A 14,512-nucleotide genomic window follows, 5' to 3' on the forward strand; every position below is an offset into this window, starting at 1 on the left:
CTGTGACTTTTTGTGGTCATTCAGTGTGTAACCAGGCACGCATCAAGCCAGCATATTTTTTGTTTGAAAAATTAGGAAACTTGAAAAATTAGAAAACAATTGTGATCATTTTATACTACACTGTTTTTCATTTTGGACTAAAGACCAAGGAGTCTCTCAAGCATACATAAGCACAGCAAGAACAATAAAAAAATAACAGTAACATAATTTTGGTTCTCTTATACACATTTGATAATATTTTTAAAGCTAAAATTAATTCCTGATATTACCTGATTTATTCCTAGCCAAATGCTGCTAATAATGATACTAATTTAAAGACCACAAAATAATTTGTATTTTGAAAATGAGTTCACACAGCAGAATGCATGAACAGCATATCACATCAGATACTACATTTACATGCTCTTGCATGTTTTAGCCAGACTTCTCATATCACATTTACAATATTTTTGTGTGAAAAATGGTTTAAGACTGATTTCTTTTCTTTTTATTACTGCTGTTTAAGGATGATCTAAAAGTAATTACAATGATTGAGGCATAATGCAATTCAAAATAATTACAGCCCACTGCATATAAAACTAACAAAACTTTCTGTCTTGATTTATGGGGCCTCTTGGCTAGGCATAAGACTCAAATGATGCCTCTGGGAGCAACACTCCAGATAATGTTAGGCCATTTTAAAAAAAGCAGATTTGTGTAGTCTATCAGGCCTGAGTAATTTTTTTTTTCCCATAGTGAGAAATTGGTTGTTATCATAGATCACAGATACTGCTCAAAGCTCTTATGAAAGATGAATTAATTTCACTAATGCTTTAATGCAAACCTTTCATGGAGAAGGCTGTATGGTGATAACCTTACTGCGGTCTCTCCTTTCTCAATGATGATTTATGTTGTCTTTTAGTAGATGAAACTGCCTGTATTCACAATCCATCTGCTGGCTAAAGGAATCCTATTAACAGAGGATCTGAGAAGAGACTTAATATTGTAAGGTGAAAGATGTGGTATCCCCTTTCTGGGACGTGAAGTTGGATGTTTTTTTCTTATTTTAAAATGTAGATACCTCTCTTAGAGCACAGATGATCTATATCATCTCTACCTGGTTTTATGTTGTTTTACAGATGGTGGATCAGCTAGTTAATATATGTTACAGTCAAAATAAAGATAATTTCTTTAAAATCTGGAATATGAAACAGTTTTTTCTTTTTGCCTTTCTAGGCTATAGTTCTTTACATTCTGTTTCCAAAATTTTCTTCTTTCCAAGCACTGTATTTGAGAATATTAAAGCACATCAATGACCCAAAATATGTGAGGCACGTTGCTCATCTGCAGTACGTATCTAAGGTGAAAGACAACATTTTTATATTTAAGTTAAACAATTGTTCACCTATGGGGCTGTATTTGGTCCAAAGCCTACTAACTTTTCCTTTCTTAATGTTAAATGAATTATTAAGGTCAAGCATGTGAATTATTTATTGAAGCTAAAGGAATTAATTGTTTTCAATCTATCAATATCTAAAGGTAATTTACAGGTTTTTGTGTGGAACACACAAATTACACACTAAAACAAACGCCATTTGATGAAGTAGAGGCATAGGTGTCCTTGCTTTATTCAGCCTAGGCTGAGTAACGCATTCATCAGATCTACAGCGCAAGCTGAAGCACCTCCCCGGTCTCCTGTGCTGGCTTTCTCTAGGGCTGGAGTCTTTTGATTAGGCCCAACCCATCATGTTTCCATCCACCATTGCTGTTTTTGTAATTATTTTAAATCATATGTTCCAGTAATAATATAATTTTTCTGTATAAATACATCCAAAAGAAAGTCATACGTGGTCAGTTGCTGAGTTAGGCTTATCCTAACATTAACAGCAAAGGCACTGTGAGATAAGAGTTCCAATTTTGGCATTTGGGACAAGTCATGTCACCTTGTCATGACTGGCAATCTCATGTATAGCTGTCATGTTATCACCATGCTACTATTACTTTAATAATATACATTTTGTTATGGTAGTTATCTACCTTTAGTAAATAATGCATTCTCAGGATACTTCAGGTGAAATGAGCTTCAGAGTTGCTATTGTATTTTGGTTTGGGGGCCTAAAATTTAGGTCCTTTGTTTATACTCCCATCAACCCTAAATTCTGCTGTTTGAGAGAAAGGAACTCCTGTAGATTTAAATGTTATTTGGAGAGTTTAGTAAAATACAGGAGAAAAAAGATGTCTTGAAAGAAAACAGAATAAATTGTATCTCTGTGGATATGAAGTGTAAGAACAGGCTGGTGGTTTGTGTTACTCTTTCTCATCATTGTTTTATATGTATACCTGTACCCATTGCTTCCACAGGCCTTCTGCCAACTTGACATTGTAACTTAAAACTTTCTTACAAGTAAATACTTAACTCTGTCTTAACATCAAAAGCTGCATATTATTGTATTTCTGTTTTCTAAAATAACTTTCAGTGAACAAATTATATATTGCTACTGGTTGGTTTCTTCACTGGTGATGTGTATACAAAAAAGCCAACAGCAATAACGATTGAAATGTTACATGGTGTTGTATGTGAAAATAAGTGGAGCAAGTGTGTGTTTTATCATGTATTTATTATATTTGTTTACATCATACACAGACTTAAATTTGGTCTTCTGGTAGATGTATTATTAAATACAACTCTATGCTGTATTCTGGTAAATAAATGGTAATCAAAGCAGTATGTCAAAAAGCAAATTATCACTTAAATTACTGATATTACACTACGTAGTAGACTTTGTCACTCGATGATTAACTTCACATTCTTGAGGTCTCCTTATACATTTTTTGATAAGTGAACTTTAAATTTATATAATGGCTCTTAAAAATCTTTTACCAGTAAAAATATGACTGAATAGTGCTGTTCCAATATTTGTTTAGTGTTCAAAGGCTGAGTTAGGGTTGAATTTCCCATGTACTATGCAGCATTCTGAAATACAGGACGATCAGAAAGAAACTTTGAAGAATTTGTATACGAACTAATAAAACCACAGTAACATAAATTCTTTAATTTTGTGAATTGATCTAAGGAAAGAAGGAAAGTCATTTGGGGGCACGAGCTGCCTTCCACATGGTTTTTATGGAAAGTTGCCCCAAAACACGCCTTTTCTGCTGGTCAGTAAAACATTAAGCATTTTATGAGTACATGAGATGCAAGTTTCTGCATGAGTTCTCATTGCAGCGACACAGGCCTGTTAATACCGAACAGTGCTAGGTGTGTCGGTTGTTCTTCCTGTTCAGTGCTTGGCTGGCTCACATAGGAGATTTCCCATCTTCGTCTGTGAGCTGTGGTGTCCCTTTAAGAAGCTGCAATTACACTGCAGTCATTGCCACTTTAATATGTCTTTCCTTCATGCCCCTGTTTTGTATGGTTGAATAAACCCTTGCTGGGTCAGTATTTAATTTGATATGGTCCCTCTCAGTAAAATGATGGAGAAAAGATGAATTAAAGCTCTGTGCTAGTCATTATCAATCATGGTTTGTGTGCATTACTTATTGCTCACAGTGCTTTTTGACATTAGCCCTCTATAACCTCTCTCTTCATGTTAATGTTGTCTGGAGGTCCTTTTACCCGATGTAGCAGAGGTTATTTATGTAGGTGGTGTTTCTAGGGGGTTTTAAAAGGTCAGCACGATCTCCTGAGAGACTCTATTCACAAAGAAAAGGCTGATGGAATGTAACTACAAGTTTTCAAATTGTGATTTTTCTTAAGGACTTCTAATACGGATTTGCTGGAATTTCAGTTAAACTTATTAAAGCAGAAAAGTGGCAAAGTAACATCTACGATATACTACTGCCCTTAAAACGAATATTCGCAATGCATGCATGAGGAAACGCCAAACTACAGTAAGAGATTCCTGTGTTTTACCATGTCATGAAACAAATTGTGTAAATACCTTTTAATTGGCTTGTATCAATGAAGGCTTGCACGAAACGTAAGCTCTGCATCAGAGCTAAGGGCTGGGCATGCTTTATTACTGGTATTGCTTGTATTGGTGTGGTAGTCGGTGACAGAGTCAGCGTGAAGGCCTGTGGGATGGCCTGTTGAAGAAGTGTGTGATGATTGACAGCAAGACTCTCAGTCTCATACGCTATGGTTACACAAAACCTTAAGCTAATTGTACATACTTGAGTCTCTGGCAGCAGGCAGGACACATCCCAGGGAGAAAGGGATCCGGCTGATGTCGTTGTGAGGCCTTTCTTTGCTATTGGAAAAAGGAGAGCTTCTTGAGGGCTGGGAAAACATGAATGTCACCGCTGTTTTCAAAAAGGGCAAAAAGGAGTCCCAGGCAGCCAGCTTGACCTCAAATGTGGGAAGATGATGGAGCAAACCTTTCTAGGTGACCAGTTGCGTGGACATAAGGGAATGCCCCGAATGTTGTTTACACTAACACGAGCAAGGCTTCTGATACAGTTTCCCATAGTACCCTTGAAGCCAAACTGGTGAAATGTGTCTGGAGTAGACGGACTACAAGATGACTGGGAAGTTGGCCATCAACCAGCCTCAGAGTGATGATCTGTGGTGCAGCTGGTGGCTAGTTGCTGGTGGTGTTCCTCAGGCTGATTCTGGGGTCATTACTACTCAACATCTGTGTTAACAGTTTGGACAGTAGGATGGAACAAATGCTCAACTGCAGATGATGTCAAGTTGGGGTAGCAATAAAGGCGGTAGAGGGCAGGGTTGCTGTTCAGAGGGACCTCAACAGGCTGAAGAAGTCATTTGATGGGTATGTTTGGCAAAGGTCGATGCCAAGTATCCCCTAAAGGGATGGAATAACCTGTAAAGCAGTACAGGCTGGAGGTGACTGTCCAGAAAACAGAAAAGGACCAGGATCTTGTTGGACAGGAGGTACATGACCCAGCACTGTGCTTTGGCTGCAAGAAATGACAACAATATCCTAGTTACATTAGGTCCCAGGAAGGGACTCTTCCCCTCTATTTGGCATCATGTCTCCAGTGTTTTGTTTTTGGGAACCCCTGGACCAGACAGATGGGGGCAAACTGGAGCAAGCACAGCAGAGGCACCGAGCTGGTTGGGGCTAAACTGGGGGATGCTGGAGGAGGATGAGAGAGCTGGTCTGTGCTGCAAGTAGAGGGTGGTAAGGCGTACCATGGCGCTGGCTGCTGTGGCCAGCTGCTGGCTTTTGAGGGGTGCAGCCAGGCTCTTCTAGGTGGTGTACAGCAGAAGCACAAGGGGCAGTGGTCAGCACTTGCAGCAGGGGAAAATCTGACTAAACGGGGGGTGGGGGGGTAGGGGGAGACACAACACCATAAGGATAAACAGATAAACAGTAGAAGAGAGGCAGGCCCAGGTGGGTTTTGGAATCAGTGTCCTTGGGGATGCTCAAAACCCGACTGGATATGGCTCTAAGCAACCTAATATAATTGGCCCTGTTTCTCTTTTACATCTTTTGAAGTACCTATTGTGTTGCCAAAGAGGAAAACAGCAAATGAAAAATGACAGCTCAATTTAAAGCATTGTCTTGGACCACATTATAGGCTTGGACTATTTGATTTTAAGTTCAATGTATTATTTTTCAGTAATTAGGAGTTTGATACAGTTATTTTTAGGAATGAGATGACAGAAGCCCCTTTTCCAGTGAGATTATGTTTAGTGCAATGTTGGATGCTTTTAGCATTTAACTTTTTTGAGTGTTTTCATTTTGAAAAAAATGTTGACATTTTGCCAACTCTCAACTTGTAACAGTATTGCCATGGTCATCACAGCAACCCTGAATGGAAGGGACCTTATTGGGTTATGGGATTTGTAGTTCAGATGTGAAGGCTGAGCTGTCAGGAAGAATTGGTATTATCCCTCCAGCCTACCTTTCAAATTGACCAGTGACTGCAAGAACCACAGAAAACATTTAAAATAAAGTAGATAATTATTCATAGCTACCACAGAGTTTTTTTCAGGAGCTGCAGTTTAAGAAAAATTAAAAATTGGGACCTCTTAAGGGAAAATAATAGAGATTTAGATTAATTATTTCATCTTTGAATGTATCCATTGACTAGATTTTAAAATAGTGAACTGTTGGGGTTTCCTCCCTAAATACAATACAATACAATACATATTTTTTAAGTAATGCTAAAGATATGTATCCCAAGCCATATGATTTCTTTTTCTGTTTCTGACCAGAAACCATATATATGGTTTTCTTTCTTTACTACAATGCTTCAGTTGTACCTTCACCTTCTGTAATGCTAATAAATGAATATGCTTGGAAAAGGAAGGCATAAGAAAAGATGAAGTCTCTAAAGAAAGTGGAAGAAAACATGTCTTGACATTCTGGAGTTCTTTCCAGGGAGGTCATGGACAGGGAGATGAACAATTTTATTAAAAAAATCAAAAATATGAGATTTTTGCAGTCTGGGGTTATCACAACTGGTCTCATCAAAAACACCTATTTCAACCTTGTGTGGAGTTGCAGAACTGATGCAGTCAGCTGCCAGCAGTCACCAGGTGGTGATCTGCATGGTGGCACAAGGGATGAACTTCACATGGGCTCAGAGGTGAAGACCATTTACTCTGTACAATCTCTGTTTATAAAATTTTTCTCTTTTTGTCTGTAGGAAATTCTTACATTTGGCAGAATATTTTTTAATTTATTCTTTTCCATCTTATATATGTCCTGTGATCACACTGAAAGTTAACCAAGTACAGACATAAGTCAAGAACAGAAAGTTCATTTTGTCTCTATGGTATCAAATACAAATTCTGGTTCACTGGATAAAGGACTTTGTTGTTAGCCACTGGTCTTGGACTCAGCAGTGTCAAGAGGACCATTTTCTTGTGCTGTCCATTGCTATAGTAATGCAAAGCTGATAAAACTCATTCAGGAAGAGCCTTGGACCCTCCTTCAGTGGGGTCAGCACAGCCAGGTCCTCAGGTAAACAGCCAAGCTGCAGTTTTTCCTGCAGCTCTCACAGTAAAATTTGGCTGTAGAAGTCTGTGTGGGAAGGTCATACAAATCTGCAGGAAAGGTGGTTCTGTAGTTACCACCTGAAGTAACAAATACTAATATCAGGTTTCCCAAAGTTATAATACATAAATTTGGATAAAGATATGCTCTCGAATTTTGTAGACAGTTGTTTACTTCTTAGTTTTGTAGCATGCAGGTAACTTTTTTTTTTTTTTTTTTTTTTACAAAATTATAAGCTCTAAAGTTGAGTGTGGTCAATGAAATATGCTGTCATTTACAGATAATTTTGCAGGTTTTTCTGGGTTTGAATAGAAGAGAAGAACTGTATATAAATGGTTTTCACATTCAAGCTTTCAAGAATAAGTCATTTACTCAGTAAAATAAACATTCTTATATCTTTGTAAGCATATTGTGAATCTAGGGAGAATCCTCATGGAAAAGGGGCCCTGGCAAAGGAGTTTTATGTCTGGTTGGTCTTGATTGCAGTTGCAGAAACGAAGGAGGTTTTTTGTTGTTACTTTGTTTGTGCCTAACAAGGGGAGGAAGAGGTGGAAGATACGTAACTGTTATCTGAAAGGTGATTAGAGAACAGTCCATTTAGATTTTACAAGGTAGTTCACCGTCTTGGGAGGATTTTGGACCTTGACATTTCATAAGGACTGTCTATTCACAGTGAGACAGATAAATACATCTGGCGAGTCTCTGAAGACTATAGGCAGTGCATTAGGAGAGGCTTAGGGAGTGATGCTCCTAACTGTGGGAAACACATTGCTGTGGCTGATGTTTTATTAGTAATAAGTGGTTGCAGTCTTTTGCTACAGAATCATTGGCATCATTATTTAGGCCTGTCTGGGACAGCAGTCGTTACCAGTGAAGGTTTACCTAGCCCCACATTCATTGTTGGTGAATAAAAAGGATGCAGAATCATGTCTTTTTGTGGGATGTTGTAATTCATGGCAGCAGTTTAGGAGTGGTGCTGAAAAAATCCTTTTGCTGTACCAGAGGTATGGTATATTGGCAAGAGCTGATGTGTGGCTTTCTCGCAAATGTTACAGTTTTGATAAATGTAATGTTTTACCATTATTTAAATTCCCTTTAACTTTTATAGAAATATTAGGTGGGTTGGCTCAGCAGGAGAAATAGCTTTCTAGCACATCTCATTCATTTTAATTTAATGTAAATCTCTGACGACATTTTACAGGTCAGGTAAAATTACAAAGGAGACAAGACATTTATGCATAGGCAGTAAGAATTTGTTGTTTTAGGACAAACATAAGTATAAAAAGCTATCCTAATTGGTTATCTAAACAACTACCAGGGCTTATATTAATTTTACACATAAGTTTATAACTGTATTTCAGAACCAAAAATGTAAGTAATTCCAGGAGATGATGTATGTTTTCAAGCTTCTTCAGTCAGTGTGTAGTGCTTTTTTAGTTATGTTGTATGATGAACTTTGTTTTACTTGCTTCTCTGTGTAAGTACATTTCACTTTCACAGTAATCCTTTGCTTAAGATGACTGATTCTTATTTGCTTCTTTTTCAGTGCAAGTGGTCCAGAAAAGGTTTCATTCGAACAAGGTGGTGTATTACTGATTGGTACGTTGCATCTTTAAATTATTTCTGATGATGTGCATTAAGTGTATTTTTATTAGCAACTATTATGGAGAAGGTATTCATATACATAAAGAATTGATTAGTTCCAAAGCAGTTACTTGAGTTTATTGAGCACATAACACTCAATAAGTCATAATGATGCACGACAAGATGTGATTTGAATATTCGTAGGTATGTGCAATTAACACGGGATAATTCAGGTCATAAGCAATCTCTTGATCAAGCATAATCAAAAAGGTCTGGTGTATGTGACTAAGGAGACAGGTATGGAGTCACAGTGTGCCACCTAAACGCATTCCCCAACCCCTCCCCATCACACCTGATACAGCCAGAGGTCTACAGCACATTGCACAGGTCAGACACTGGTCCTGGGTGAATGCAGCCCACACTTCTTGGATTTGTGAGAAAAAAATGTTGTTCTTTGTGAAGTCTTTAAGCTGGCCATTTAAGGCCCCATCAAATTTCCACTGAAGTAGGTGGAGGGACCCTACCATTAAGGAATGCAGCACTGTTACACCAGTTCTTACTATATTATTTTTACTGGAACAAAACTTTTTATCTCTCATATTCAGGTCAGGATTCCCATTTTAAATCTAAGGCATGGTCCTGTTCTCTGTGAGCTTGCTTATTTTCATCCCAGAGCAAAGTAAAGCACCTGGCAGCCCACCACTCTCTAACCAGGTTTGATGAAGGGGCAGCAGAGAGCTGGTAGCACACTTTTCATCTTTGTGCTCATTCAGTGCTTAGGAAGTGACTCATCAAACAGGTAGAGTGTAACCTGTCTGTTATGAATACGGAGTCACATGTAAGATATGCTGTGAAAATCTGTGGAAGAAACAAATGGTTTTTGCTCTTAGAATTATCTATCAGCCTAAACAAACCTTAAAGAGGGTTGAGGGCAGCAGACAACTGTATGAATATAAATGTTGAACATCATTATGATGTTGTATGTTAGAAGACTTAGGAAGAAGCAGTACCAACCAGTATTGACAAGAGGAGTTTTTCATAACCGAAGATATTTAATGCGTTTGAAAATTCAGATTGTATTTTGTATTCTGTATTTAATAACAATAGTAGTAATAGTATATGTCAGATGGAGAAGTTCATCGTACAAAACCTTATATATGAGAGAGCTTGAATATTTTCCTTGTCTTAATACAAGGAGAGTTCAATAAATCCACAGATAGTTCAGATTTCTCTAGCCCCACATGGAAATCTGACCATACCTTTTTACCATTTAGTCACAGTTTTGGTCTTTATTGCTTATTTTTGTTATAGCAACTGTAAAACGTGTGACTGTACAACAGTTTTACATTCTTCCTGTAGTCATTTCATGTTTTAAAACCACAAGTTTGATCTTAAAATCTGATAAATGTTCATACAGCTTGACATCTGAGTGATTATTAGTGTTCTTGCTTGTTTGCATAAGCATGTTCATTACACTAGGCAAACAAATTGTGAAAAATGAAAGAGCAGCAAATTTTCTCCCTTTATAAAATTTGTTTTGACTCAGAAACCAGGCAGGCAGCTATTCAGTAATTTAGGTTCTTGTTAATTTTTCTGGATCCATATGACATAGCATGTGACTTTACCCGTAAAGATCTGCAGAAGTAGGTAGCATTGCAGAGTCAATAAAACCATAAAATCATAGAATGGTTTGGGTTGGAAGGGACCTTAAAGATCATCTAATTCCAACCCCCTGCCATGGGCACAGACACTTTTCACTAGACCAGGTTGTCCAAAGCCCCCCCAGCCTGGCCTTGGGCACTGCCAGAGAGATGGGGCACCCACAGCTTCTTTGTGCAGCCTCTTCCAGTGCCTCACCACCCTCATAGGAAAGAATTTCTTCCTGACATCTAATCTAAATCTCCCCTCTTTTAGTTTAAAGACATTTCCCCTTGTCCTATCGCCACACTCCTTGACAAAAAGTCCCCCCCAGCTTTCCTGTAGGCCACCTCTAGGTACAGGAAGGCTTCTGTGAGGGCTCCCCAGATCCTTCTCTTCAGGCTGACCAAACCCAGCTGTCTTAGCCTGTCTTTGTAGGTGCTCCAGCCCCTTGATCATCTTTGTGGCTCTCCTCTGGGCTCGTTCTAGTAGGTTCATGTCCTTCTTGTGCTGGGGTCCCCAGAGCTGAATGCAAGGCTCCAGGTGGGGTCTCATGAGAGCAGAGCAGAGGGGGACAATCACCTCCCTCACACTGATGGCCACACTTCTTTTGATGCAGCCCTGAATATGCTTGGCTTTCTGGGCTGCAAGTGCACATTGCCAGCTCATGTTGAGCTTCTTGTCAACCAACATCCCAAGGTCCTTCTCCTCAGGGCTGCTCTCAATACCTCTCTGCCTAGCTCATGTTTGTGCTTGGGACCTTGACCTTGTCCTTGCTGAACCTCATGAGGTTCACACAGACCCACCTCTCAAGCCTCTCCAGGTCCCTCTGGATGGCATCCCTCCCCTCCAGCATGTCGACGGTATCACAAAGCTTGGTGTCATTGGCAAACTTGCTCAGGGTGCACTTGATCCCATAGTCCATGTCACTGACACAGATGTTAAATAGTGCCCATACCAGTAATGATCCATGAGGAACACCACTCATTACTGATCTCCACTTGGACATTGAGCCATTGACCACAATTCTTTGAGTGCAAGCATCCAGCCAATTCCTTACCCACCAAGTCATCCATCCATCACATCCGTGTCTCTCCAGTTTAGAGACAGTGGGATATCATGAGAGACAGTGCCAAATTCTTTGCTGAAGTCTAGGTCAACAATGTCAGTTGCTCTTCCCCTATCCACCAGTGCTATAACCCCATCATAGAAGGCCACCAGATTTGTCAAGCATAATCTGCCCTCAGTGAAGCCATGTTGGCACAATTTGCTATTCTGGCCTGTTGTCTTATATCATGGGAGTTTTCTCTCAGATATCTCTCTCCTATCTTCTTGGATTTCCTATTTTTAAGGAAAAAAAAAAAAAAAAAAGGTTTTGAATTTAATTCTAGGCCTTTATGAGGGAAAAAATCTCTTCAGAGATAGCTTTAAAAGAAATGTTTACTTGTGGATTGATACTGCAAAGGGGTAGTTCTTGGAAGGAGCAGTGTGTAGCTAGATGTTCAGATCAGAAAACATACTATGCTTACTTTTCACAAGGGTATGTTGCAAATTAAGAGTGGGGATTTTTCTCATCTATAATGAGGTGAGCTATGTTGGTAGTTTCCTGTATGGAATAGTCTATGATGATGATCCACATGATCCAACAGTATCTCAAACGTTTCTGAGGATAAGTTAAAGAGGCAAGTTACTGTGAACAATTGCTGGAGAATGAAAGTGAAATATTATGGAAAATATATGGGTTTAGAAAGTAAACCTTATTAGATCTCAGTGTATAATATGTCTATTTGTGGTATAAGTGTTTAGACCCTGTCTATACGCATATACATATAAAATATATAAATGATTCATATAACAAAGTATTTTTTTCACTTATATTTGAGGTGAGCAAAGTTCTGGCTGTTTTCATAATTGTGACTTTTGATCTATACATCTCTGTGTGCTAATAGTTGAATTAAAATATATCCAAGGGATTTGTAAATGCTTCCTTGTGAATCCTTGAATAGAAGCTATTAACTTTCCCTTCCTGGGAAAACATCATTATAGAGTGTACCTCATGCCAAAAACAGAGGTGACCTTGAAATATTTCAGAAAAAATGTCCTCTTTTTCCTTCTTTTCGATTTGGTGATATGCCCCAGTTGAGGTCCTCTGTGGGTCCAGATTTTTCACATCCATTATTCTTCATTAGCTTATCTTTAGAGTAAACAAGGAGCTAAGAAATTCTCTAACAGGAATTTATGGGGCACTCTGAGATTTTATTTCAAGAAAAAGATAGAACACTTCATTTTTTAAACTATTTTGAATATAATCAGTTTGGGGTTTTATTATTATTTTTAGTTGATTTCTATTCCAATAGTTCTTAGTCCTACTGTATTAATGAGTACAAGATAGCACCCTGCATACATTACAGTCTAAGTACAGATTTACATGTACAGTTTATGTTTGCTAATGATGATGGAGTAGAGAATGCAGTTATCAAATGTAGGTATGGCACCAATCTGAGAAGAACATCTGCAAGTACATCAGAGGTCAGAATCAGCAATCAAAGTTGTTTTCAAGTTTTAGATAAAGTAGGATTGCAAGCTTAAATTCAGGGAGGTGTAAAACATTGCTCTTTGAAAGGAGAATTCAAAAGCACTGATACAATATTGGGAATAACTGACAGATTATCCATAGTGTAGAAATAGATTAAGAGAACAGAAATTGAATGTAGTTCTTTCTGAGATGTGTTACAAGATACATCAAGGGAAGGGCATGAATGGGTGAAGGTATGGTTATTATTTAATTCAGCTCCACCAAGCCCTTCGATAGAGTATTCTGTCTTGTTTTGAGTGCTGTGCATTAAGTAAGTTGGAAAAAGATCAGTAGAGTCCAGAGTGGTGAAAGTATTTGAGTCGGAGTTGAAAAAATTGAGCTTGCCACATCTAGGAGACTAGTTGTTGTCTGTCTCCCCTGTGGAGATGGCAGATGGAAATCAGTGTCATTTGCAGGAAAACAGACAATATGATGAAAAATAAATTAGGACAGGACAGGTAAATTGTAGATGGAAGGTCCTTCAATAGCAAATTGTAAGAACAAGTGGTTTTGGACAGATGGTGATGGGTTAGAGGAACCTTCACCTGTGACACGAGGTTTTTCCCATCGCACAGGAATTCTTTTTGTTCGTTTGTCAGGCAGACAAGAATGAACATCTCCAGCCATCATCTCCAAATCATGTTTTGTAGTTATGGACTAATTATATCTAAATACAAAGGTTAGTAGGACTACTTTAGCATAACCATGAGTTCATTCAGCAAGATACACTGTTGCCCATAGACAAGAAAAAAAAAAAAAACAACACACAAACAAACAGAAAACAAACAAACAAACAAACAAAAACCACCAAGAATATCTTTGGAAGAAGCCTGTATGCCAGCTGCTTGGTGACCAGTGTGCCTTTATCATACCTTTGTTGATTTGACTGCCATTAACTGCTATGTCCAAGTACAATTCCTCACTCCATCGTTATCTGGGGTATTTCCCTGTGCAGCAGGGGGGTTCTGCTGGACACTGCTAGCTGACAAAATCCATTCCCATGTTCTTGGTGGCAGGCTGCAAACTCTTTTTTGTAAATGAGGTACGTTTGCCATTTCTGTTCCTGTTTACCCCCATGCTGAATTCTCAAACAGAGCAATGGCAGTTTCATTTTGCCTCCATTCTTCCCATAACTTTTTTTCTGATCTAAGTGCTGGCTACTTTTGACCAGCTACAACCAAATTTTATCAGCCTTTTTTGTGAATATGAGAATAAAGCATTTTAAAAGGCACAGGCGGAGGTTCACTGACGTTGGGAAAATTTTCTTTACCATGAAAGCGGTCAAACACTGGAACAGGCTTCCTATCAAAGTGGTTGATGACCCATGCCCATCAGTGTTCAAGAGGCATTTGAATAATGCCCTCATTAACATGCTTTAATTTTTGGTTCTTCCTGAAGTGGTCAGGCAGTTGGACTTGATGGTCTTTGTAGGTTCCATTCAACTGTACTGTTCCGTTCAGTTCTGTTCTATTCTAAAAAGTCTAGTTTCTTACAGCAGTCCTCTAGGATAGACTTATGTCTCTGGCATGTAATTTCAGTTTCTCTATAGTTTAAAACATGTTTAAAGGAATCTATTCAGTTGTGTTCAGGAAATAGCCCACACTTCTCAGACACATGCTACTGCAATAATTACCATCAGCGTTCATGACCTCAGATGGTATGAACCAGCGTTCATACCCAAACTTTATTTTTTTAAACACTAAGCAAAATTTCAGCACATCACAGTATTTTGCACGTAGGAGCTGACAGGGCATGCCACATTTCCAAA

At 38.6% G+C, this 14,512-nt stretch overlaps 1 protein-coding gene across 1 annotated transcript in view; it reads left to right on the plus strand.

Moving 5' to 3' along the window:
* Window positions 1–14,512, plus strand: part of INPP5A (inositol polyphosphate-5-phosphatase A) — a 241,468-nt gene that overhangs the window by 133,579 nt on the left and 93,377 nt on the right. The window contains exon 7 of the mRNA XM_084290142.1: window positions 8,494–8,546. Coding sequence (XP_084146268.1) covers window positions 8,494–8,546 — 53 coding nt within the window. The remainder of the gene's footprint in view (window positions 1–8,493; window positions 8,547–14,512) is intronic.

Source organism: Netta rufina (genome assembly GCF_964035555.1).
Source record: "Netta rufina genome assembly, chromosome: 7".
NCBI lineage: Eukaryota > Metazoa > Chordata > Aves > Anseriformes > Anatidae > Netta > Netta rufina.